This window comes from Triplophysa rosa, linkage group LG21 (genome assembly GCF_024868665.1).
Source record: "Triplophysa rosa linkage group LG21, Trosa_1v2, whole genome shotgun sequence".
NCBI classification, from domain to species: Eukaryota; Metazoa; Chordata; class Actinopteri; order Cypriniformes; family Nemacheilidae; genus Triplophysa; species Triplophysa rosa.
Window position 1 is genome coordinate 10,731,361 of NC_079910.1, and position 24,176 is coordinate 10,755,536.

Below are 24,176 nucleotides of genomic sequence, written 5' to 3' on the forward strand. Positions count from 1 at the left end.
TTTTGATCCAGGTGCAGTCGAGTTGGAGAACCTTCCACTACGAAAAGATGCTCTCAGAGGATTTGATCTGCCCTTTGAAGTCAAAGCAGGTTTGTTTCAATGAAGATGTGTAAGCATTCTGACGTATTCCCAAGGTTTGACATGATCAAACAAGTGTGCTTGTTTTGTTTCCTGGGTTGTTACGACACCTCATGTAGATGCAGCATCATCCAAAAGCAAAAGATTTTGGTAACTGGTGCTGTTATAGATTTGTACCACCTGATTCATTTATTCTGCAACCAAAAGTGGTTGCCAAGATCATATAGTATTTAACATGACAGCCAGCCACCATGAATATAGATCATCCTAATGTAGAATAAATAGCTTAATTTATAAAACCAAATGTGGATTACAGTACGATGTAGTAATTCTACCCAAAAGCTAGGTATTTGAATCTCTGTTGTGATCTTACATCTTTTGTTAAGGAAACTCTTTCACTGTAAACAATTATTTGTTGATTTGTTGAATCAACAATACAACAAATAATTCTTTACAGTGCATTCACTGCTCAAGTCCAAACAGGATGATCTAGATATGCAGTAACATGATGGTACTTAAAACATGCATATTTTGTGGCTGCTTCTATCTTTGTTCTGTTACCCAGCCGTTGTATGTCAAAGATTTTATCACATCCACTCAGACATGAAAATATTCCTCTATGTTATTTATAACTTAAATATTACTTGTAAAATATTTTACAGGTGTCATTGGGAAGATCACCCTTCAGATCCCCTTTTACCGACCACACAGTGACCCATGGGTCATCTGCATGTCCCAGCTGAACCTGATAATCGGCCCAACCCCCCCACAGGAATATGATGAGGTGAGAGAAAGAGAAGCTGAGAGAGAGCAGAAGAAACAGCTGCTAAAGGCTCTAGAGGACAAGTGGAAGGTATGGAAAAAAGTTATTTGTCAGAATCACCCGTGGTTAAGTCAAAGCTCTTTTTTAATGAACCTGTCAATGAAAAATGGCCCATTTGCAAATTAAATATTCTAAATAAGATACATTGCTGCTTTGTCTTTTATCTTGCGATTACTATATAATTCATATATTTATATGTTTTATATATAAAACCATTTTCTCATTTTGTCGTGTTTCCACTTTTGTAATTTATTTTATTCTTTCTAGTAATTCAAGCTGCAGTTTATGTATTAAAGACTACACATTAAATGATTTATTTTAATAATTTGTATATATTTCATCAGAGTGAATGTGAACAGAAGGGAGAATCTTATTGGTACTCTGTCACTGCCTCTGTTGTCACCAGAATCGTTGAAAATATTGAGGTAACTCACTATTTTCACATTTACCTCTGTTTGTTTGTAATCTGCTAGTATTATTTTAAATTCTGAAATAAAATTCACTCTATGTATACAAACAGCTGAAGATTCAAGGTGTTCACTTACGATTCGAGGATGATTTATCCGATCCTAACAAACCTTACGCTTTTGGAGTTTGTATCAAGAATGTATCTGCACAGAACTGCACCAAAGAACCAGTAAGTTGTCTGATTAGTTTAATTCAGTGGGAATCTTTCAGAATTGTCTTTGTTTACATATTGACGGGGAATCTCTTCACTCACAGGCTCAGAAGCTTATGCGGCAAAAAGAGCTGGAAATCAGTGAATTTAGTGTCTACTGGGACACAGAGTGCAGTATGTATGGGAACCTTTCCTCAGCAGAAGTACAGGTATGTTTTTGAAAATGTCAGGCCATTCAATAGAACAATGGCTCTGTTATCTATACTGAGAGTGTTCCACCAAACACCTGTCTGTTACAGGAGCAGATGAATAAATGTATGCAGAGCCGAGAGCATCAGTATATATTTGAGCCAGTTTGTGCCTCTGTTTTGGTGAGGAGGAACGGCTCTAAAGAGCCGTTACGAAGTCGTCAGACGCCACGCATTGAAGGCCAAGTGCAGCTGGAACCTCTCTCTCTTCGCTTGTCACAGGTACTGTGTGAAAATACTGTATGGATCATGTATAACAAATGTTATTTTTAATAGAAAGCCATTCTGGTGCTCAGTGGCATGACAGAATTTTGAGTCACAGCTGGGTGCTGCTGATGTACGCACATTCAGTGAAACAATGTTTTTGAATTTTATAGAAAGAATAATTGTATCTACTGCATGTCACAGTTCAGTTCCATTTCATTGCAGGTTCAGTATCAGCAGATCATGGCATTCCTTAAAGAGCTGGACCGTAGAGAAAGGGAAATTATTTTCCGACAGTGGAGGCCTAAACTTCCCATCTCTGGAAAGTATGAGACTTTTTCCTGCACCTCTATTGAAAACAAGCTAAAATATTTCCACAATAAACCCTTTCATGTTGATCAAAATCGGTCTTTTGTTTCACAATAGCATTGTTTAATTACATAATGTCTCCTTCTGTGCTGAAGCTGTCGACAGTGGTGGATGTTTGCCATTAATGCCAACCTGAATGAGATCAGGGACCAGCGCAGACGGGGGAGCTGGGATTTTGCTTTGCACAGGGCACGTGATGCCAATCTCTACACTAATTTATATGTCCAGAGGCTTAAGGGAGTTACTTTGAGTTCACAGGAGGAGGTAAGAATTATGGACTTACAGGACTGAAGAGTATTCAGAGGTGCGATGCTAAATTCTGAGTGCACACTATGTTTGCTTGAGCGATTGCGAGTTATAAATATTGCGAAATCTTTTGATTTAAAATCTGCATTTGTCACGTGAACAGAATGAGTTGGAGAGGATTGAAGATGAACAGACACTGGAGGAGTTGCAGATTCTCAGGGAAACGGTTTATGTATCCTTCCGCAAGCAGGAAGAAATTGCAGAGGTGAGAAGCTTGGATGACTTACATTATTTTCCAAGTGGTGTTATGTTTTGTTTAAAGTCTTTAAGAATGTTACGGCTAACTTTTAATATTGCACTGTCTAGTACTGAAGAAATAGACAGAACATACATTATATATCATAAGCTGTTCAAATCATGTACTTTAAATATCTTTGATATTCATTCAGAGTGTTCGAGAACCTATCAACGAGCCCCCGGCTACCACTACCCCAGGATCCATCCCTAAAAGTGGGAGTTCTGGGATGATCCAGTACCTGCAGTCCTGGTTTCCGGGTTGGGGTGGTTGGTATGGGGGTGCTGAAAGAGGACCAGATGGACAGCCAGTTCCAGAAGACCTTTTACCAGGAACTGAACAGTGGGAAATTCTAGGTGAGCTTTTCTTTTTACGGTCAAATGAAATGTTATGGTAATGCTATACTTATGTGGTATACCGTATTTAAGGACACTGTTTTCTCCTAAAAAAACTCAATATATTTCTTGATTTATCTAATGGCATGTAATACAGGATGCTAAAATGTTAAATACAACTGTCCTCATAACAGCTGAGACAGATGATCTCTTCGATCCTTTGGAGGATTCGCAAACACTGAATACCTTCACAAGAAGGGATCACGTCTTTGCACGGCTGGACTTTGCTCTAGAGAAGGCATCTGTCACTTTGTACCATCAGAACAAAATGAAACCTCATTTGAGTGAGAGTGGAGTCATTCAGCTGGAGTTTTCAGGTGCAGCTTGCTTCTGTTTTGGAAGGATAAAGCTACAGCATATAGCTAATAATAATAGTATATTTCTTATTATTGCTTTATAGGTGTGAAGATTGGGATTGAGTCTCTACCTCGCTCAGAGTCCTCTTTACTCTGTGTAAAGCTTGGTGGGCTTTTTCTCCGTGACCTTTTTACCCAGGGTTCCATCTTTCCTGTCCTTGTTTCACCAAAAACGGTTCGATTCTGACATTCAATTATTTGCTTAATGCTCCAGCAATAATCTGCATGTGCTAAAATCATTTGTAACATATTAAATGCTTTTCCTTTTACTTTCCCTTTAAGGACAATGTTGTTGTTGTTGTCAGTCAACCGTTAGGTCAGACTAATAGCACAGAAATGAACAGTCTGGGTGAGTAATCCCTAACAACATATAAAACCAATGTACATGTGAATATCTCTGATGGTTAAAGAATGCATTTTTTGTACTATTTTAAGCCTCTGACGTGGAGCCCTCAGCACCTCCTGTCTTTGAGATGATTTACGAACGCAATCCAATAAGGAGCAAATTTGAGAGGAGACTAGAAGTCAATACCAGCCCTCTCAATATCATCTATAACCCTCAGGCTATCAAGAAAGTGGCTGAGTTTTTCTACAAAGGAAGAGTCCACACATCAGGTGTGTATTGAGGATGAGGTCCCTTTCTTTTTTTTACTTTTTTATTTTAAATTGCTTTTGTGAAACATAAGTGTATGATGGTTTATTTTATGTTATTTAGGGTTCGGATATCAGTCAGAGTTAGAGTTGAGGGTGGCGGAAGCTGCTAGAAGGCAATACAACAAGCTGAAGATGCAAACCAAAGCAGAAATCAGACAAACTATTGATCAGCTGCTAGTTGGAGAGTTTATTGTAAGAATGCTCTTTAATTATGATAAATTACAGTCTGGATTAGATGTTCAGCCTTAACGCTGCTGTGATTTGTTTTGTACAGGAGAACAGTAAGCACTGGACTATGAAATTGGATATATGTGCTCCCCAAGTCATCTTCCCAGATGATTTTCAGTCTGAAGACCCCATGCTAGTGGTGGTGGACCTTGGACGTATACTTCTCACAAATTCTCAAGGTAACTGGTTCTGATCAAGTCGAATTGTCAGCAGTTATCCCTTCGTGCATTCTGTGTTTATTTATTAGGGCTGCTGGTGACAATTTGATTCCTGCTCCCACAGAGGAAAATAAAACAAATCCCAAGACCTCTCAGACAGAAGGGGAGAGCGATGAAGAGTTCAAGACGCCATTAGCAACACCTCCTGGATCTCCACCACCAGAGCAAGATGTTTATATCAAAGGTCAGGAGAGGCCCTGTGACATCACCAGCCTTAAATCAGCAGAAGGTGCCCAAATCGTCAACAGGAACTTGTACGAGAAGTACTCGTTATCTTTCAATGACCTCCAGATCATGGTCGGTCACTATAAAGACAACTGGAAGCATCTACAGGAAAGTGAAGTGGGACCCACTCATGTGGTTGAAAAATTCAATGTGCTATTGGAGCTAGAACAGAGACTGCGATACACATCAGACCCTCAGTTTCCAGGGGCTGTTCTCTCAGGAACCCTACCAGACCTCAAAGTGCACATCAATCTGGAGAAAATGACCGCTCTTAGAAGCTGCCTGGCCAGACTTAGTAGCTCAGGGGCAGATGGAAGTGACATGAAAGGAGAAAATCTCAGATCTCCTGACCCTCTAATACTTCGTCACGAGAAGATCTTTCAAAGGGAGGATAGTGATTGGAAACTCCAGGGTTCTGATAAAAGTCTCACAAAGAGCGTGATGGCGCTTGAGCAACATACCCGAGAAGTACTTGTGGAGTCGAGACTTCTTCTCGCTCAGTTTAATATCAACTACATGCAGCTTGGCATTGAAAGCGGCGGGCGGTATATTTCTGTTCTGAAGGTGTTTGGAACAAATGCACATTTTGTAAAGCGGCCTTATGATGCTATGGTTTCTCTCACAGTCCACGGTCTATATCTTGTTGACACGTTGCAGACATATGGATCAGACTTTGACCTTCTTGTGGCATCTCATAAACACCTAAGTTTCGATGTACCAACCGGAAGTCTACGAGAAAGCCAGCCCACATCACCTGTCTCACCAGACGGTAAATCTCCAGAACTGCCAGGCTTACACAGGAACTCCTCAGATATTGCATTTGACAAAGTATCTCCACGAGGCTCTCCCCTGAGAGACCACGAGGCTCTTATTAAATTGGAATATCAGTTTGTTAGCTCGGACTGCCCCTCAATGACCTTGGATAGCTCCCTTCAGGTCACCAGCATGCAAGTCAACAACTTGGATATTATCCTCAACCCTGAAACCATAGTAGAGCTACTGAAATTTCTCCAACAGTCTTTTCCCAAAGAAGAAACCCCTCCAACACCACAGCTAACACCACTGCCTAATGGAGAAGACCATGAAGAGACCTATCAATCCACATATGACCAAAACAAAGAGTTAACTGTGGAAATCCACAGGTTGAACTTGTTGCTCTTGCGCACTGTGACAACTGGAACTGTTCTGGGAGGTGAGAAGAAGGGCATGAAAATTGCTACCGCCAGTATAAACGGAACTAAAGTCAACGTTTCCATGGGAAGCCGATTGGATGTCAATGGCTCTCTAGGATGCATTCAGCTTGTAGACTTGACTCAAGAAGGTGGCAGAAGTCAGTTTGTGGTCAGTATCGGGAGTCTGGAAGACAGCCTCTCGACAGACGGCGTGGCATTCTTTCCCAGCACTGGTGTGACGCCCTCTGAAGCTTTGAGTTTCCACTTTTTGGAAAAGTCTCAGGGAGAATGCTTCCTTCAACTCCAAATGGCATCTCTACACTATAACCACTCAGCAAAGTTTTTGAAGGAACTCAGTTTATCAGCAAATGAAGTCGAAGAAAATTTTCGTTCAATGTTGAAGACTGCAGCTACAAAAGTCTCGACCGTATTGGCAACAAAAACAGCAGAGTACAGTGGTATGGTGTCTCTTTTTGACACTCCATGCAGAAGACCCAGAAGACAGAGTCAGTCTCACTGGACAATTGACCCTTTTGAGGATGAAGATTTCCCTGCCCCTGAAAAGGAACCAGGTCTGGATTCTTTTCTGGTCAAATTGACCCTAGACGTCAGTATAGAATCCCCTGTTGTGTCTATTCCAAGAAAGCCTGGCCATCCTGAGCTTCTTGTCGGACACTTAGGGAGCATACGGATTCAAAACTTCATTACAGGGCAAGACTTGGAGGGAGAGAAACTGCAAGTTGAAGTAAAGGATATAAGACTGTATTCAGTCAACACGAGTAAACTGGTTTTAAGAAAAGAAGCACGGCTTAATAGCAGCTCGACCTCTGGACACTCACCTTCTCATAGCAGCAATATTAATCCGAATGAGCCACAGTTTACACGCCATGACTTCTTTGAATACTTGAGCCTGGGAAAAGGTCAGTTTTAAGTGTATAAGTTGCTAATACAGTTTGGGGAATTAAAAAAACATTACTTACAAGGCATGCTTTCTTGTATTTTTCTTTCAGCATTTCATGTTTTGAAAGATGCCACCATCCAGCTGACTGTTGAGAAAGTCGCCATTGATGAAAACTCACATTTTAGCTTTTTGTTATGTGAAGAACCTTACCAGAGCACTGGGCTACTGAAAGTTGAAGGCAGATTTGTCAATGCTGTCCAGGTAAAGCTTTATAAAATTCTAGCCCCAAGCATGCCTGGTACTAGGCTGGCTCCATTGGGGGGAAATCATATATTCTGGTTGGGCAGATATATAATCATAGTTCACTACATGCATATTTTTTACATTTTTCTGTGATTAAATTGACAGATCATTCTTTAATAGATAAATTAAACACTTCTTTTTTTGTATTTTAATTATCTGAATTGTCAGCTGGATATTTTTAAAGGGGCCCAAGAAAAATCTGGGGGGGCAGTGCTAGACTCGGCCCTAGCCACAACTGGTATACATAAAAAAGTATTTCAGTTTTTGACTTTAAAACTATTTTTTTCCTCAGGTGTGTCTATGCAAGCCTGTGTATGAACAAGTTCTTCAAACCCTCGACAATCTTTCCTTCATCGAGGATCAGCGAGTAACGCCCAGTCAGCCACCCACACCTCCGCCTCCCACACCCTCCTCAACTAAACCACACCGCTTCCCTGATCTACAGGGAGGGCTGTTTGCCCGCGACCCCCCTCATGGTGGCCTCTCATACTCCTCATTGTCGTCCTGTCTTTCAGCATCACTTCCACTGCAGAGCGACATCCCCCCTCTCCAGCCTCCCTCCTTTACCCAAGTGAGAGCCATCTTCAGGGTCTCTGAGCTGCAAGTGCAGTTGTGTGGAGACCTCAGTCAGGGCTCTCAAGGCCTGGTCACCCTGCGCTTCCAAGACCTGGAGGGAGACTTTACCAAAGATCATCCTCATTCCATGTCTATTCAACTAGCACTTCACTCCTTGTTAATGGAAGACCTGCTAGAGCCCAACCCAGAATCAAAGTACAAATATCTCATGGTATCCAGAGGTGCTCCAAAACCCTCCACCTTTAGTCCCAAAGAATACCTATCACAGTCTTGCCCGACAGCATCCAGTGTTCTATACCCAGAAATGCCTCGTTCTCTTCCGGCACAATTTGAAGAGGCACAGAATGTCTTCCAGTTTTATCAGAGGCATCCCAGTACGCCTTCCGCATCCAGTCGAAAGAGCAAGAAAGATGCCGAGTGCCCCAGCACCCCTCCACCATCACCGTCCCGACAAACTCCGTCTCCCCACCCACGGGCAGATTTTGATGACTCTCTGGTACATATCAATATGCTTATGGTTGATAGGCGGCACCCTAAGTTTAAGACGCGATATGGTAGTATCGGTCGAAGTGTGGACGTGGACTTCAACTGCCTTGATATTCTCATCACACTGCAAACGTGGGTTATGATTCTAGACTTTTTTGGGATTGGCTCAACTGCTAATAACCATGCTGTGAAAGTGCCTTCTACCATACCTCAGCCAACACCCGAACACTCGCTGCAAAATAGCACTCTCAATGATCTGGAAGATTTTTATTCGGAGATTGAGGAAAAAGTCAATACTAAGATTGATTTAAAGGTACAAATAATGCAAGATGTTAATAAATGTATCAATAAATATATTGATGTAGGTATATGTATTTTATACCGTATAAACAGTTTATCTTTCTCCACAGATTCACTCTTTATCACTGGTACTGAGGAAGAAGACCAATGAGCTTGCCAAAGCAAATGTTTCCAAATTATTGACACATATAGAAATGATTGGTGTGTATGAGTCTTAATACAATTAGTAAAAAATACAAGAGCGTACAAGATTTGATATATTTCGTGGAATAGACTTTTTCTTAAAGTTCGTGCTTGCTAATTGTATGTTCTGCGTTTTAATCTTTCAGATGGAGATCTGGCATTGCAAGGAAGTCTGGGAAGTTTGTCTCTTAGTGATTTGACCACTCACGGGGATCTATACAGAGAGCGTTTCACAACAAGGGGTGGAGAGGCCCTTGTCTACAACATATACAAGTATTCTTTCTTTTTGGTTGCTTACTCACTTTATCAATTTAAGCATTTTTTTAGTTATCATTATCAAGGAACTACATATAGTTGCTTATCGTCACTCTCCTTCTGAAAACTTGTGTCAAAACTTGCTGTTTTTCAGGAAATGGAAAAAAACACTGTATTTTTTAAAATGATTTAGAGGTCCAGTGTGTATTTTTTTTGGAGGATCTATTGACAGAAATGCAATATAATATACATAACTATGTCTTCAAAGGTGTATAGAGACCTTATGTAATGAACTGTTATGTTTTTATTACTTTTGAATGAGCTATTTCTATCTACATACACCGCGGGTCCCCTCACATGGAATTTGCCACCATGTTTCTGTAGTAGCCCTAAACGGAAAAACTGCTCTACAGAGCATGTTTCATAAATGCGTTATCTCCTTCGGCAAAGAAGTGAAAACGTAACGACATCTTAGCCCTGTGTCGGCCACCGTAGTGCTTCGAAAGGGAGGGATGAGCAGTGGAGTGAGCCGTTGGTTGCAATTCGCAACCTCACCGATAGATGCCGCTAAAATTCATCTACTGTATCTTTAACAAGCACTTTTTAATATGTTTTAATGGTTAGATTTTATAACATCTTTTAATTATAAGTTTACTTGCTGTATATTTTATTAAGTATGAAATAAAACATGAATAAATATTGATCTAAAACTCTTATGTACTTTTATGCTAGTTAGCCTAGCAACACGGTAACGTCAAACTTTATTGTAATTAAATGTGTCTATAGTACACTTTACATTATGAACATTATCTGTTAATCGTCCAGTCTGAAGGATTCATGGTTAGAATGCTGACTGGAACATAGTTTAGCTAAGCAGTTCAGTAAGCGTTGGCACCGCTAGAGTACACATACACATTCTGTAACTGTACACTGCAAGTATTATATTATAAGCTTGTTTGTCTGATGTTCGTCCGTGTTTTTAGTTTTGACATTGACTCTGATTTTTCTCTGACTTATCTCTAGGTATGGGGAACCAGACGTCTGCCTGCAGCGGGAATATGATATGAAGGTGTCTCTTCTGATGGCCTCAGTACAGTATGTTCATACCCAGCGTTTCCAGGCCGAGGTTGTGGCCTTCATCCAACACTTCACTCAGCTACAGGATGTCCTCGGCAGGCAGAGAGCAGCAGTCGAGGGTCAGGCAGTAAGTGGGACATTTCAACAGTGTTTGTTTACTGTTAACCGTTGGACAGAAATTGTTTATTTAAAATAGCTTATTTGGCCCATTCTTACGTGTGTTTTGAAATAATCAAGCATATGAAAGCAGGTATCCCAGGAAAAACAGGTAGCTGCTTGGAGTTTGGGTGATCGGCTCAATCCTTCCCTGCAGAGATGAGATAGAGTTACACAAGAAGTTGTCAACTCCCATTTCTTGGAGACACTGGTGATGAGAGTGGACACTGAGCTCTCTGTTCTGCTTCTAATTCCACTCTCACATGTGGACACATACAGTCCAGAGATCAGCAGTTATCTAACAGGACACATACATTCTCAGTCACATATTGTGATTAAACAGCTTCTGTTGGTACTCATGTTGCAAAGGAAACATTTAGCAAATGAGACCACATGAAATAAGATCATCGTATGAAAGCAAACCGTTAGGGAGAGAGATGATGATAAAATTTGGATTCAAACTCGTGCACACATGATTGTTGTTATATTGCGGTTCTCTGGTTTGTCTACACATCACAAACAGAAAAATAAGAGGCTGTTTGTTATATGGTACATAGAAGTCTATACTAATACTTTAATGTACATCTGTCTCTGTGTGATCTGTAATTTATTCATAAGCAATCATGACACTATTGACCTTTAAAGTTGATTGTTTTAATTCACTTTCTACCATACAGGTGTGTGAGCGCCCACAGCGAGCTGCTCGTGTACTGCTGGACATCGAGGCAGGTGCTCCTGTCCTCTTGATCCCTGAAAGCTCCCGCTCCAACCGCCTCATAGTGGCCAACCTGGGCCAACTCAAAGTGCGTAACGGCTTCCTGCCTGCTGGCACCCATGGCACCTTCTCTCTCAGAGATAAGGTAGAGAAACTTACCATGGCACATACCTTTTTTCCCTCTCTGGTGAGTCTTGTCATCCCCATATACACACTGTGATGTCTTTTCATTGTGTGTTTATGTCATTTAACCCCAGTGTGGTTTCCCACAGTCTGTGTAAAAATCAAACTTGCATTCACATTCTCAGTTTATAAACGTTTAACAGTTAACACTGATTATGTCATTTGTTGGTGAAGAATTTGATTTTGCATGCTAATTCATACAAGGATCCTTCACATTATAAGGTATCAGGGCATGCTTAACTGAAGTGTGTGTTTATTGTGAGATGGAATATGATGGTGTGTTTTGACCTCATCATTTTTAACTGTTTTCATACTTGATACTGACCGGTTGACAAGTTCTATTCATGGTTCTATTTTGAAATGCAGTGAAATTTAAAGGGACAGTTCTCCCCATGATTACATTTCTTTCGTTTTTTGCTTACCCTCATATCATTCCAGTCAGTTAGAAATTATTGTTTCCATTAAAGACAAAAGAGCTTTTGAAGAATTGTAACATCAGATCGTGTAGATCTTTTTTTTGGGTGGCTTATATGTGGCTTGTATGTGAAGATTGTTTAAAAACTTTGTGCTTGAGGAAGCATCATTGGAAATATTAGTTTTGGGCAGCATGAGGGTCAGTAAAATGTTTTGGTATGCTATCTGACTGACATGCGGTGGAATTGATGTCATGCATGATTGAGATCTGCTGTCAGTAGTGAACACACTGAGCTATTCTCATACTGTCTTTTTTCTTATTTCTGATTCAAAATTCTGTAAATTGTGTACTGTGAATTTAAATGTTGTGTAAATTTAACTTTCTGTAAACTTTGTGATTTAACACTTATTGTATCATGTTTATTTACTTGCTTACTGTAGCTTATTGCATTGGTAGCAAAATGACGGCTTTCATTGGTTGAATGTTAACACTGTGATCGTTCCCAAAGGATCGCGTAAAGGATGCCCAGTTCGCCTCTGAAAAACCATCTGAAAAAAGCAAAGCTTCAAACTCAAGTAAATCTTCTGGATTTACCCTTGGCAGACCCCAGCCTGGCCTCGGAAGCATCCCTGAAGCAGATGTACTATCAAGTCCAGGTCAGCACTCAGAACCTGAAATACATTTTATTGATTGCAAATCCAGACGATGCATTTTTGTTCTTAGTATCCTTAATTCTTTTAATTCTGTAATTGATGCCGATGTCATTGTGTTACAGAAGACCACGTGTGTTTGCTGGACTGTATATCTCTGGACCTGCAGGAGATGGACATATTTGCAGCAGAGCGGTTGCCTTGTGAGCCTTGGGACAGTGTTGGGAAACATCTGGATACAGACTTGGTCTTCCCATCTTATTCGGTGCGCAGAAGCGGTTCGAGTCTGCTGAAGGAGCGCTGCCATCTGAAGCTGAAAGTAGAGCGTAACCTTGATAAGTCAGTCACATGTTTCTCTGATTTGGCTCAAGCTAATCTTCAGAGTATAATAAAGTAGTTTAATTCGTCTTTATTTTGTCGTGTTTTTGATTTCCGTCCTGTCTCAGGGAATTGAGTCATGCTGTCCCAGACATGACCATCCATGGTAGCCTGTCTTCTGTCCACTGCTCCCTGGACCTGGAGAGGTACCAGCTGATCCGCGGCCTCCTGGAGCACAACCTGGGAGAGCCTGTGGAGGAGTTTCTGAGGCCTTACAATCTACAGGACCCTAGCAATTATGTAAGCATACAGTATAACTGTAGCTTTGCTCAAACAGTCTGTTTATGTATTGGACACAATTATGTTGTACCATCTTTTCTACTTCATATAAATTATGAAGAAAGGTCTTCTTAATGGTAAAGTCATTTCTGAATACCCTGGACCACAAAACCAGTCTTAAGTAGCATGGGAAAAATTGTGGCAATAGCCAACAAAACATTGTATGGGTCAAAATAATGTATTCTTCTTTTATGCTAAAAATCATTAGGATATTAAGTAAAGATTAATTTTGTAAATTAAAAACTTAATTTTTGATATTAATACATTTTGATTTTTGTGCAACCTCAAATTCCAGTGTTTTAAATAGTCATATCTCGGCCAACATTGTCCTGTCCTAACAAACCACACATCATTGGAAAGCTTATTTATTTAGCTTTCAGACAGTGTATAAATCTCAATTTTGAAAAATTGACCCATAATAACTAAGACCGGGTCACATATCTTTATTACATGCGTGTTTTAATCTTTATCCTTAAAAAGGATGCATCATTGATATGCAAATCATTGATCTCCTTGTTTCTCACTACAGACTGTGTTAAGTGGTGATGTGTACACAAGTCTTTCCCTTCTGGTCGACATGAAGGATGTCAGTCTGGAATTATTGGACCACCAAAAATCCACAGGTCATAACCACTCCTTGGCCAGGTACATGAGAATATATTGAATTTCTTTTTACATTTCTTTAAAAAAAACATTACAATAAACATATTTTTGTTCTTGCTCTTTATCACCTGCAAGGTTCGATTTTATGAAATCTAAGCTCCTGTTTGAGAGCTTCTCCAATAGCTCCAAGTCTGTGAACCTGGTGTCTCATTCACTGCTCGCTCATGACACTCGATTCACCGGGTGCAATGGTCCTACAGAGGGGAAGCAGAATGTGTTCGATTGCATTTTGCAGCCATCCAAAACTGGCAACAACAGAGCTTCTTTGCAGCTGGAGCTACATTACAGGTATGCGGCGGTGACTACTAAACCAAATTTTTCCCTGCACGAAATAAACACTCACTTCATGTTCTCTCTGTCTCGCAGATCTACACGGGAGTCCTCACACTTCACTGTGGTTTTAAACAACCTGCGAGTCTTTCTCATCTTTGATTGGCTGCAGCTGGTGAGTGACTTTCTGCACATGCATGTGGACAAAGAGGCGGCACCTACCCATCAGCGCTGGCCTAGTGGCAGCAGTGACATTGGAAGCACGGGGGCTGTCATGCCCAAAACGGTCAAGAGCGGTGTTGTCACTAAGCGAACCACCGTGCCGGTCATTCAAGATAAACACCTGGAGGTTAAGATCAATGTGACAGGTAATGAATTAGCAATGCTATGGTGCTCTCTTATGCAGATTCTTTAATTTGGAAAACTGATTTCTGTTGCATGTTTATCTCCAGGGACAGAGTTTGTGGTCGTGGAAGATTCTTCATGTTTGGATACCAATGCTATCATTCTGAAAGGCACCACTGTGCTTACATATAAGCCGCGACTTCTGGACAGGCCTTTCTCGGGCAGTTTGGCTGGCATAGAGGTAACGCACTGGACACCAGCTATTCCATCATATCTGATTGCAGATTAGTTAAATGAGCTGTAAATTACTTTGGACAGAAGCATCAGGCAAATACATGTACCTTGTCCTTCGATTAGGTGTTCTCCTGTCGGCTGGGCAGTGAGCAGGAAACAGCATTGTCCATCATCGACCCTGTCAATGTGCAAATGGAGCTCTGTGGGAGTCCAACATACCAGAGCAGCACAGGACTCCTTGATGCCTTTAACATTGAAGACTTTCCACCCCTCCTAGAGGTCAGTGCTTACAGGTTAAGTAAGCTTTTAAAAAGTTTTATGTAAATATAGAAATGGTTCAAGATCCAGTTTTCCCCTTTAGATCCAGTTTCCTGCTCTGGACATCCGTCTCTCCTACAATGATGTTCAGCTATTCTTGGCGATAGCTAAGTCCATTCCCACATCAGCATCAGCTGGCCCTTCAGACACCAACACAGAGACTGCGTCACCCACTGCCAGCACGGACAAACCAAAGGACAGTTTCACACGCAAGACAGAGGCCTTAGTGGGTTAGTTCACCCAAAAATTCTGTCATCATTTACTCACCCTCTTCATTTCAAACCTGTTTGACTTTCTTCCGCAGAACCCAAAAGAAGATATTTTGGAGGAAGTTAGTAACCGAACGGCACTGGCACCCATTCACTTCTATTGTATGGACACAAAATCAATACAAGTGATTGAGTGCCGGTTAACAACATTCTTCAAAATATCTTCTTTTGTGTTCTGGGGAAGAAAGAAAGTCATACAGGCTTGAATGAAGCTATTCGCTAAAGTTCAATCAAATATGTCATTTTAGAAGGTCAGCTCAAGCGGTTACAAGACCTCGGGTTTAGAAAGGAAGACTGCAGACGGGCCCTCATTCACTGTAAAGGTACACAATTGTCTACGAAGACTACAAAAGACACTCTTGTGAATTTAAGAACAGCCTGCTTTAATATCCATGGCTCTTTGTGTGTTAAATTACAGGTCAGCTGGACCAAGCGGCCACATGGCTGTGGGAGAACGCAGAAAGCATGTCTGGACGAAACAGAGCCAACTCCGACTCAAGCAGCCATTCGACTCCTCCTCTCTCTGGTGTGGAGGTGAAGGCCGACAGCGTGTGTATCTGCTTCATCGATGACTGCCTGGACCGTGACGTCCCTCTAGCAGAGCTCACCTTCTCACGTGAGAAAGACTGCGTAATGTGATGCTCAGACATCAAACACAATGCAGCTGGTCCGATCTGAACGGGTTTCCTTTCATTGCAGGTCTGTCTGTTCTCCAGAGGATTGGATCTATGCAGGAAGGAAAGGCTAGTTTTACACTTTCTGGAGATTATTACAACAGAGAACTTTCAGGTGAGGTCATAAATGTGGGTCTAGGCCCACCAGTTGGCACTCCTCCCATAGTCACACTAAAACAATTTTGTATAATAAAACATTTACTGAGGATCTGCAAATCCGTCCGACCCACAGTTCAAATAACATTTATCACTAGTTTGGAGTCATTCTATAGGAAGATATATGTCTCATAGGTCAAGTAGTGAACTAAGTGTAAATCAATGTCTCTCTGTGTACATAAGTAAACACACACATACTTACGCTTCCGCCTGCATGTCTACAGGCTGGGAGCCGTTCATCGAGCCCTGGCCATGTTTCCTGAATTGGCAGAGGCAGGCGGCAGGCCGGCTCCATCCTCCTCGCTTGAAGATCGGACTTCGAGCCAAGCAGAGGCTGGATGTCAACATCACCACTGTCTTACTGGGTACTTAGTCTGGGTCAAGCACACTCGGACACCTCCAGACTTTTTTCTAGATGTTTGCTTCCATATTTATGAGCGCCGTGTCCATTCTGACACCCTGTTGTGGACCTGTCTTTCTGACACACAGAGCAGTACAGCACCACCAAGACTTCGTGGTTAGCAGATTACTGCAAGGAAGACGAGCAGCCGCCACAGTCCTCCACCGCCCTGTCCTGGATGGGATCGTCGGTGGACCCCCCCTCTTTTGGCCAGAGTGAGTAGCAAGCGTCTGCTTAAGGCTGAAGTATGGTTCCTTTTTATGCGTTCGTGAGGGACAGCATACAGTGCGCGTGACGCAAATTTTGTTATCTGAGTAGTACACGGCGCGTACTACACACGCACCTCCGGATTTTTGTTACCTTGCGTACATATGGGATTCCTTTTGTGCCAATAAGAATGAACGCAAACTTTTAAAAAACGAACAAAAATATACAATGAGAAAGAAAAAAAACACTTTGATAATGAAAACAATAAACTCAATTGCAAGAAAGTGACATGATTTTCAAATAAACTGCTATTTTTCTTAACAATTTTCTAAGTTTCGTTTTTGCAAATAATAGTTTTGAATTCGCTGCTGGATTTTTCATTTGCGCTTTCCGAGTTTTCGTTTACGCTTCTCAATTTTTCGTTCACCTTTCTGGCACAAATCTCACGTGTAGGCAGGACTTATGGCCGCTTTACGCTGATTGGCTAGTGAGTTTTTGATTGACAGCTCCCTGATAAGGAAGTCGATACTGAAGACTTAGAGAACGATCTGCATGCTGTTATCTTTATTGTTTGTACTACTTTCTTATTTAGTTAGTATATTAGTAATTGGTATTTGAAGTTGGTAAATCATGCGCGGTGTGGATCCCAGCGTCCTCCTCACCCTCAGGTAAATGAATGTAATTCAGATAATAAAGAAAATCGCGAAAAGTTGTATTCCTGTACAGTAGCAATTCTGTCTTTACTTAGCTCGTTCATTGAGTGCTTTATACTTTCTGTCAGGTATTATTTTATGGACTGTATGATTATTTTCTTAAAAAGGAACGAACAACTTGCATTATAACATCCAATAAAGACACGTTACATATTATTGGGTTGTGAGAAATTAACGTGCTAAATGAAAACATTGCTGCATAGTTACTGTACAGACATTAAAACTTTTAGCGATTTTATTATCTCGGTTACATAAATGTACCTGAGGGTGACTCCAGCTGAGGAGGAGGATGACGATGTCGCTCTTGCATACAGTTTCCTTTTAAAGAATTAAGTCCACTTATACTGTAAGTCAAGTACTGTATCTTTCTTTTTAAACTCATGGTGAAAGTACAGTATTATACCCCTTTCATTACATTCACAGAAAGTACACCTCATAAAACAGTACCAATACATTCAAATGACATTTATGTGTTTTAAACGCTACAACAAAACACATTCATAAGGTGACACAATTAGAGGCCTTCAGAATGTTTTATTAATTTAGTCTGCCTCTTGCAAACAACAATTTCATTATGTATTTACACACCTACATAAAAAAGGTTAAAGAAAAGCAGAAGAGAGACTTCTTAAACTATAAACAAACATTTAAAGATAGAAACAATACATAAAATGCCACCACGATTATAATGTATAAATTAGAAATATGAACTTGAAGCATAACACTTTATGTCCTCAAAACTCACTAGGCATCTCGTTTTCCTGATATCTAATTATAGACTGCTGTCTTGACGGCCTCTAAACCCATGTAGTTGTAAAACCTGCGTGTGAATATGGCTATCGTTATCTATCCTGTCTTTACTCGACGTTAGCTTGTTGTTACGGTGTGATAGAGCCTGGAAGCGTGTCCTACTTTTAAGTGCGTGAAAGTTGGCAACCCTGCTAATATACTAACAAAATAAGAAAGTAATTTAAGTACAAACACTAAAACAATACTATACAGAAAACCGCAAGCAGATTGCTCTCTAATCCGCTGCACTGTCTTCAGTGTCGACTTCCTGGTCAGGGAGCTGTCAATCCAAATCTCACTAACCAATGAGAGTAAAGTGGCCATAAATCCCGCCCACACGTGAGATTTGTGCCAGAAAGGCGAACGAAAAATTGAGAAGCGTAAACGAAAACTCGGAAAGCGCAAATGAAAAATCTAGCAGCGAATTCAAAACTATTATTTGCAAAAACGAAACTTAGAAAATTGTTAAGAAAAATAGTAGTTTATTTGAAAATCATGTCACATTCTTGCAATTGAGTTTATTGTTTTCATTATCAAAGTGTTTATTTTCTTACTCATTGTATATTTTTGTTCGTTTTTTAAAAGTTTGCGTTCATTTTTATTGGCACAAAAGGAATCCCATACGTACACAGTACGCAGATGTTGCACATTCCCATTTCTTGCAGTAATTAGTTTAACCAACAGGTGGCGACCGTGTCCTGGGGGTGTATGCGTACGCTCGCGTACACGTAAACAAATGAAGCATACCAAAGGCATTAGCCTGGACTGTTTGTCAAGTGAACTGCACTGTATGTTACATAGTCTACAACACAAGAGGTCATATATTTGATGAGTAAATGTAGAGGAAATCCTGACAATGTCTTAACATCTTTGTGATTTAATGATTCCACATTAGTTAAAATGCACTTCAATATTCTACTCACAGTTCTTAGTGTGTGTCATTCAGCCCTTGTCTTTGACTACATACATCTCCACTCCTCTGCCCACTGTCTCCTAGCATGTGTTTCTCTCTTCTCTTCCCCCTAACCCTTTCTCTCTGCTGTCAGGTCTTCCTCTTGCCAACCTTAGAACTAGAAGCTCTACCAGCTTGACTTGTCTCGAGCAGCAGATTCATGCCCGAGGTACAGTTCATAGACGGGTAGCTAAACATTAGTGAAGTCAGAAAGTCATTGTGTTTGTTGTGGTAGAGAGTAGGATAGAACTTTTTAATACTCTGAATTCTGGATCTTTATTCTAACCTTAAAGGGATAGTTCAGCTAAAAAAAAGATGAATACCTTTACCCTCATTTTTTCCTTCTGTAAAACACAGAAGAAGAATGTTCATCAGGTTTTATGCAGCTCTTTCTTTCATTTAAAGGAGTCATATGACACGGCTAAAACAAATATTATCGTTTGTTTTAGATGTAATGTAATGTGTATACACGGTTTATGGTTAAAAAACGCTGTATTTTCCACATACGTTTTGCCCCGCCTCTCTGAAACAAGCGGAAACAAATGCTCATCGCTCTGAAAAGTGTGGTGTGCTATGATTGGCCAGTTAACCAGTGCGTAGTGATTGGTGGAATACTGCAAGCGTGTGATGGAAATGTAACGCCTCTTACCATATTTGGAACATCAGGTTCCAAAGCAATTGTACTGACAGGTGCGCCCACCTTACTTGCGTATACATTTGGGCGGTCTTAGTCAACTCATACCATGAACTGAAGTAGATTTGTGGGGGTGTGGTTACACGAGGTGTTTCAGGCAGGTCTGGGTGAGCATTCACTTTTAGATAGAATGCATCTTTTGTTCCGACACTTTATTTTTTGCAATTTTACGTGTCTAATGCATGCATGGGCAACTTATAACACACCAAAGACACAGAAAAACACATGTTCGCACCATATGACCCCTTTAATAGAATGTAAGTAAATAGTACTGTAAGTGAGGCAGTGACTTACAATCTATCTAACATTTCATTATTGATTGTGAACCACATGAGGGTAAATAAAAGATTTTTGTTTTTGGCTGAACTATCCTTCGGAACCTAATCCTAACCCATAATGTAACCCTGACCCTTAACCCTACATCTTTGTGTTCAGTAGAAGTTTATACGGCGAAACTTTTCTTTGAAATCATGTTTGATTTTTGCAGTTTTCAGCTGGTGTTATGTCATATTTATTAAAAATGTAATTTAAAGCTTTTCTTTTTTTGTCCTTAAATTCTCCATAGATTTAAATATGAATCCACTTTAGGAAGCAAATGTAGCATTTCCTTTTCATTACCAACCAAAATGTTTTATTTGTCCATCATACTCATGTTTTTGACTTGTTTCTTATTCTTGTTTTTAATTTTGTTTCAGCGGATGTCAAGCATTCCAAAAGGAGACAGCCATTTATTCCTTATGCCCTACGGAATCATTCTGGCTGTACTATGTGGTTTGCTACGCTCACTACCACACCAACCAGGTCAGAGGAGCTGTCTATTCTATTTCTAGTCAGTTTTCATCTATGTGTTTCAGTCAGTGACAATACACTGGGTCTGATATGTCCACAGAGTGGCGCTGTCCCACAGCAGCAGTGCTGACTCGATATCTGACCTGCAGGGGTCTGGGACAGATGATACACACAATGTCAGCCAGTGGAGAGAAGTGTTGCCTGGGGAGGAGATCCCGTTTGAGTTTGAAGCTCGTGAGAAACTGAGACACAGGTAGAAAAAAAACTGTTAAAAAGCTGATACTGAAGTGTAAATAGGATAGTGTAATCAACAGTAAATTGTTGTAACCAAGTTTCTAAAGACATATACTGTGCTATAGTTTGACAGCAGGGTCTTTATATTGCAACTACTTTAAAACCGTTGAGAAGGCCATTTTTGTCTAAAGTGACTTGCAGGGCATTAGCTGTTTAGTGTCATGCTTAGGGGCATAATTATGATAGAACTGAAGCATAACCACGGCAGCTCTCCAGCTCTTGGATTGTTAATAGCCTAGAGCTGATGGATATTTGCTGGTAAAATAAGCATTACAGATCCAGGCTGGTGTGACGCAGAAGCTGAAAAGCGTTGCTAAAGCTACAGCGTTGTACCTGTGAGCTATGCTTGTGGCAAATGTCTGTTAAATGACAGTCAAACAGCTTTGGGGCTAATCCTTACCTTAAGCTAATTAATATTGATCTAACTGCTTCTTTTTAGTTGTGGATGGAATTTTTAAATCCAACATGCAACAGAATTCACAAATGTACTTATGTAATGTGATCTATTTAATGAAGCAATATAGCTTATGCGAAGCTAACATGTGCTTTTTTAAAAATAAACATTCAAATGAATCCCACTATTACATTGATTCTTGTACACGATTCATTGGTACCTATGACTACAAATCATTCTTTAAACGATCATTTAAATGTTCTCCACCTGTTAACCAATAGTCAGATTTTAGTACTTTTTACAGTACCTCCTAATGATGTCATCTGACCACAGACACACCCATGAGCTGAAGCTGCACCAGCTGCTGGTGCGTGTTGTGGGCTGGGAGCAGGTGAAGCCAGTGTCAGTGGACAAAGTCGGAGTGTTCTTCCGCTACGCTGCCCCTGATCGAAACAACCCCTCAAGCACTGTAAGTTATGATGGGTCACACATTGTCCATATGATCACATGATTTTTTCAAATCTTCTGTCTTGGATGTTTACAATTATTGTCTTGTGCTTTAACTTATAACTGTAACCATATTTTAAAACAATGAAAAATGAAAGTGATGCATACAAATGTAATAAATTGGCTTTCTAGGTTGGAAGCCCTATCAGCAGAACAAACATCATACACCCTCATGTATACGTAAGTGTACTTTTAATCTTCAATCACAGTTTGAATCATTCTGTTATTCTTTAAACACAGTCCGTAATCTTTGTGTTCAGTTCTCAGCCTTGCCGCCCGTCCGAGTGGTTTTCTCCATTACAATGGAGGGCAGTGCACGTAAAGTCATCACAGTCCAGTCTGCACTTACAGTGAAGAATCGCCTTGAAGTCCCCATGGAAGTTCGACTAGACAGTCCGTCTGCACCAGACAGTAAGCAGCTACAAACCAGTGCATGTTTCTGTTGTCATCTGCTGTCACATGTATTTGTTCACTATTCATCTTGTTTCCTTCCTAAAGAACCTGTTGTCCTACCACCTATCCTGCCTGGAGAAGCTTTGGCCATCCCTCTCCATCTGACCTCTTGGAGGCTGCAAGCAAGACCTAAAGGCTTAGGGTTGTTCTTCTGTAAAGTGCCTGTCCATTGGACCACCGTGGAGAGACCTGGTGAGGTCAGCAGCAGCAAGAGGGAGTGCCAGTCGGCAGACTTTGATGAGCAACTCAAACGGAGCTTCAGGTAAACATAAAAACTGAAGAGACAGAAAATATCAAGACACAATGTCTTCTTATGCGTTCCTAAATGTATTTTCTTTACTTGAATAGGTTTTGTGTTGTCATTAAGAAAGAAAACTACCCTGAACAGCAGCCTGCCAAAATTGTGGCAGGAAGTGCAAAACAGATTTACCGCCAACCAGGTCACACTATCTGTCTGCTGCCAACCCTGGTGCTGACTAACCTTCTGCCCTGTGACCTCAACTACTACATCAAAGGCACATCAATAAAGGGAACCATGAAACCGGGCAAAGAGGCAGTGCTACACGCCGCAGACACATCACAAAACATAGAATTAGGTGAACTGGAGAACAAATACATGTTTCTTTACACAAGTGCATTAATGAAAGCTTCACAGTGGGCTGTTCGTTCCCAGGTGTACTTCTGGAGAACTTTCCTGTGTGTAAAGAGCTGCTCATCCCTCCTGGTACACAAAACTACGTGGTGCGCATGCGGCTATACGACGCACAAAAGCGGATGCTCTGTCTCACCATTCGTATTATTCTTCGAGCCCAAGGAGCGCTAAAAATCCTCATATCTGCTCCCTACTGGCTCATTAACAAGACTGGTATACCTTATTGATGAGATGAGAAGATTTAAACTGAGCATTCAGTAGAATTGTACTAGAACTAGTTTTTATTGGTTCGCAGGGCTGCCTCTGATCTTCCGTCAGGACAATGGGAAAACCGACGCAGCTGGGCAGTTTGAGGAGCACGAGTTAGCCAGAAGTCTGAGCCCTCTGCTCTTTTGCTACACTGACAAAGAACAGCCCAACATGTGAGTGCAGCTCAGATCATTACTGTGTCCCCGGCATCCCAAACCATCAAATGCAAATCTCATTTAACGGCTAGATCGTCCCTTATTTATTAGATAAGTAAAATGTATGGTGCTCTGTGAAACAGGTGCACCATGCGGATTGGTAAAGGGATCCATCCAGATGGTGTTCCAGGTTGGTGTCAGGGTTTCTCTTTGGATGGAGGCAGTGGAGTAAGAGCAGTCAAAGTCATTCAGCAGGGGAACAGACCTGGACTCATCTATAATATTGGTAATAAGAGAACATCTTTCATGGTCAGAACAGCATTTCATGCATATGTGCTAACAGAAGTCATGCTAAAATGTCCTGTGTGATTATAGGAATAAACGTGAAAAAAGGGAAGGCACGTTACCGTGACACCCACATTGTGACCTTCGCCCCAAGATATCTGCTTGACAATCGATCATCTCACAAATTAGCCTTTTCTCAGAGGGAATTTGCCAGAGGAAAGGTAAGAATTGAATCTGTTTGACTGCCACTTATTTTTTTGAAATTTTCAATGAAATTAGCATTGGTCTGTTTTTGTTGCCAGTTGGATAAACAATTTCTACTTTACTATGTTGTTGCAGGGCACTGTAAATCCAGATGGCTACATCTCAACCCTGCCAGGCTCTAGTGTGGTGTTCCACTGGCCCAGAAATGACTATGATCAGCTTCTCTGTGTCCGGCTCATGGATGTACCCAACTACACCTGGTCTGGAGGTTTTGAGGTCAACAAGCCCAAATCTTTCCACATCAACATGAGGTACCCAGTACTACCAAATACACAAATTGGCTGACCAGAACAGAAATTACTAGTTAATACTTTTTAGACTAAACTATATCGCACTTTGTTGTATAGTACAGCACTTGTGAAACAAAATACTGATAACTACATGTACTTATACTGAGTTATGCTGTGTTCACACCAAATGCGAAGCATCGTATTCCTCACTCTTCATTCATTGCGGGAGTAGT

General features: G+C 40.8%; 1 protein-coding gene across 2 annotated transcripts in view; it reads left to right on the forward strand.

Moving 5' to 3' along the window:
• The window catches only part of vps13d (vacuolar protein sorting 13 homolog D), a 39,749-nt gene that overhangs the window by 1,310 nt on the left and 14,263 nt on the right, over nt 1-24,176 (forward strand). The window contains exons 3-52 of one of the 2 annotated variants that reach the window (XM_057363119.1): nt 12-89; nt 741-931; nt 1,246-1,326; nt 1,422-1,538; nt 1,625-1,729; nt 1,820-1,990; nt 2,198-2,298; nt 2,437-2,605; nt 2,751-2,852; nt 3,037-3,238; nt 3,412-3,594; nt 3,678-3,808; nt 3,916-3,982; nt 4,069-4,248; nt 4,349-4,479; nt 4,562-4,694; nt 4,798-7,050; nt 7,141-7,292; nt 7,627-8,709; nt 8,807-8,897; nt 9,026-9,152; nt 10,158-10,338; nt 11,045-11,269; nt 12,189-12,336; nt 12,456-12,669; nt 12,777-12,948; nt 13,517-13,632; nt 13,726-13,938; nt 14,017-14,288; nt 14,373-14,506; nt 14,623-14,778; nt 14,861-15,047; nt 15,335-15,409; nt 15,505-15,702; nt 15,786-15,875; nt 16,141-16,281; nt 16,406-16,531; nt 19,072-19,146; nt 20,367-20,472; nt 20,561-20,713; nt 21,482-21,617; nt 21,788-21,835; nt 21,916-22,066; nt 22,154-22,370; nt 22,457-22,704; nt 22,782-22,973; nt 23,056-23,182; nt 23,308-23,450; nt 23,540-23,670; nt 23,789-23,964. In XM_057363119.1, the coding sequence (XP_057219102.1) occupies nt 12-89; nt 741-931; nt 1,246-1,326; nt 1,422-1,538; nt 1,625-1,729; nt 1,820-1,990; nt 2,198-2,298; nt 2,437-2,605; nt 2,751-2,852; nt 3,037-3,238; nt 3,412-3,594; nt 3,678-3,808; nt 3,916-3,982; nt 4,069-4,248; nt 4,349-4,479; nt 4,562-4,694; nt 4,798-7,050; nt 7,141-7,292; nt 7,627-8,709; nt 8,807-8,897; nt 9,026-9,152; nt 10,158-10,338; nt 11,045-11,269; nt 12,189-12,336; nt 12,456-12,669; nt 12,777-12,948; nt 13,517-13,632; nt 13,726-13,938; nt 14,017-14,288; nt 14,373-14,506; nt 14,623-14,778; nt 14,861-15,047; nt 15,335-15,409; nt 15,505-15,702; nt 15,786-15,875; nt 16,141-16,281; nt 16,406-16,531; nt 19,072-19,146; nt 20,367-20,472; nt 20,561-20,713; nt 21,482-21,617; nt 21,788-21,835; nt 21,916-22,066; nt 22,154-22,370; nt 22,457-22,704; nt 22,782-22,973; nt 23,056-23,182; nt 23,308-23,450; nt 23,540-23,670; nt 23,789-23,964 (10,399 nt within the window). The remainder of the gene's footprint in view (nt 1-11; nt 90-740; nt 932-1,245; nt 1,327-1,421; nt 1,539-1,624; nt 1,730-1,819; nt 1,991-2,197; nt 2,299-2,436; nt 2,606-2,750; nt 2,853-3,036; nt 3,239-3,411; nt 3,595-3,677; nt 3,809-3,915; nt 3,983-4,068; nt 4,249-4,348; nt 4,480-4,561; nt 4,695-4,797; nt 7,051-7,140; nt 7,293-7,626; nt 8,710-8,806; nt 8,898-9,025; nt 9,153-10,157; nt 10,339-11,044; nt 11,270-12,188; nt 12,337-12,455; nt 12,670-12,776; nt 12,949-13,516; nt 13,633-13,725; nt 13,939-14,016; nt 14,289-14,372; nt 14,507-14,622; nt 14,779-14,860; nt 15,048-15,334; nt 15,410-15,504; nt 15,703-15,785; nt 15,876-16,140; nt 16,282-16,405; nt 16,532-19,071; nt 19,147-20,366; nt 20,473-20,560; nt 20,714-21,481; nt 21,618-21,787; nt 21,836-21,915; nt 22,067-22,153; nt 22,371-22,456; nt 22,705-22,781; nt 22,974-23,055; nt 23,183-23,307; nt 23,451-23,539; nt 23,671-23,788; nt 23,965-24,176) is intronic. The other variant, XM_057363120.1, reaches the window with a different exon arrangement.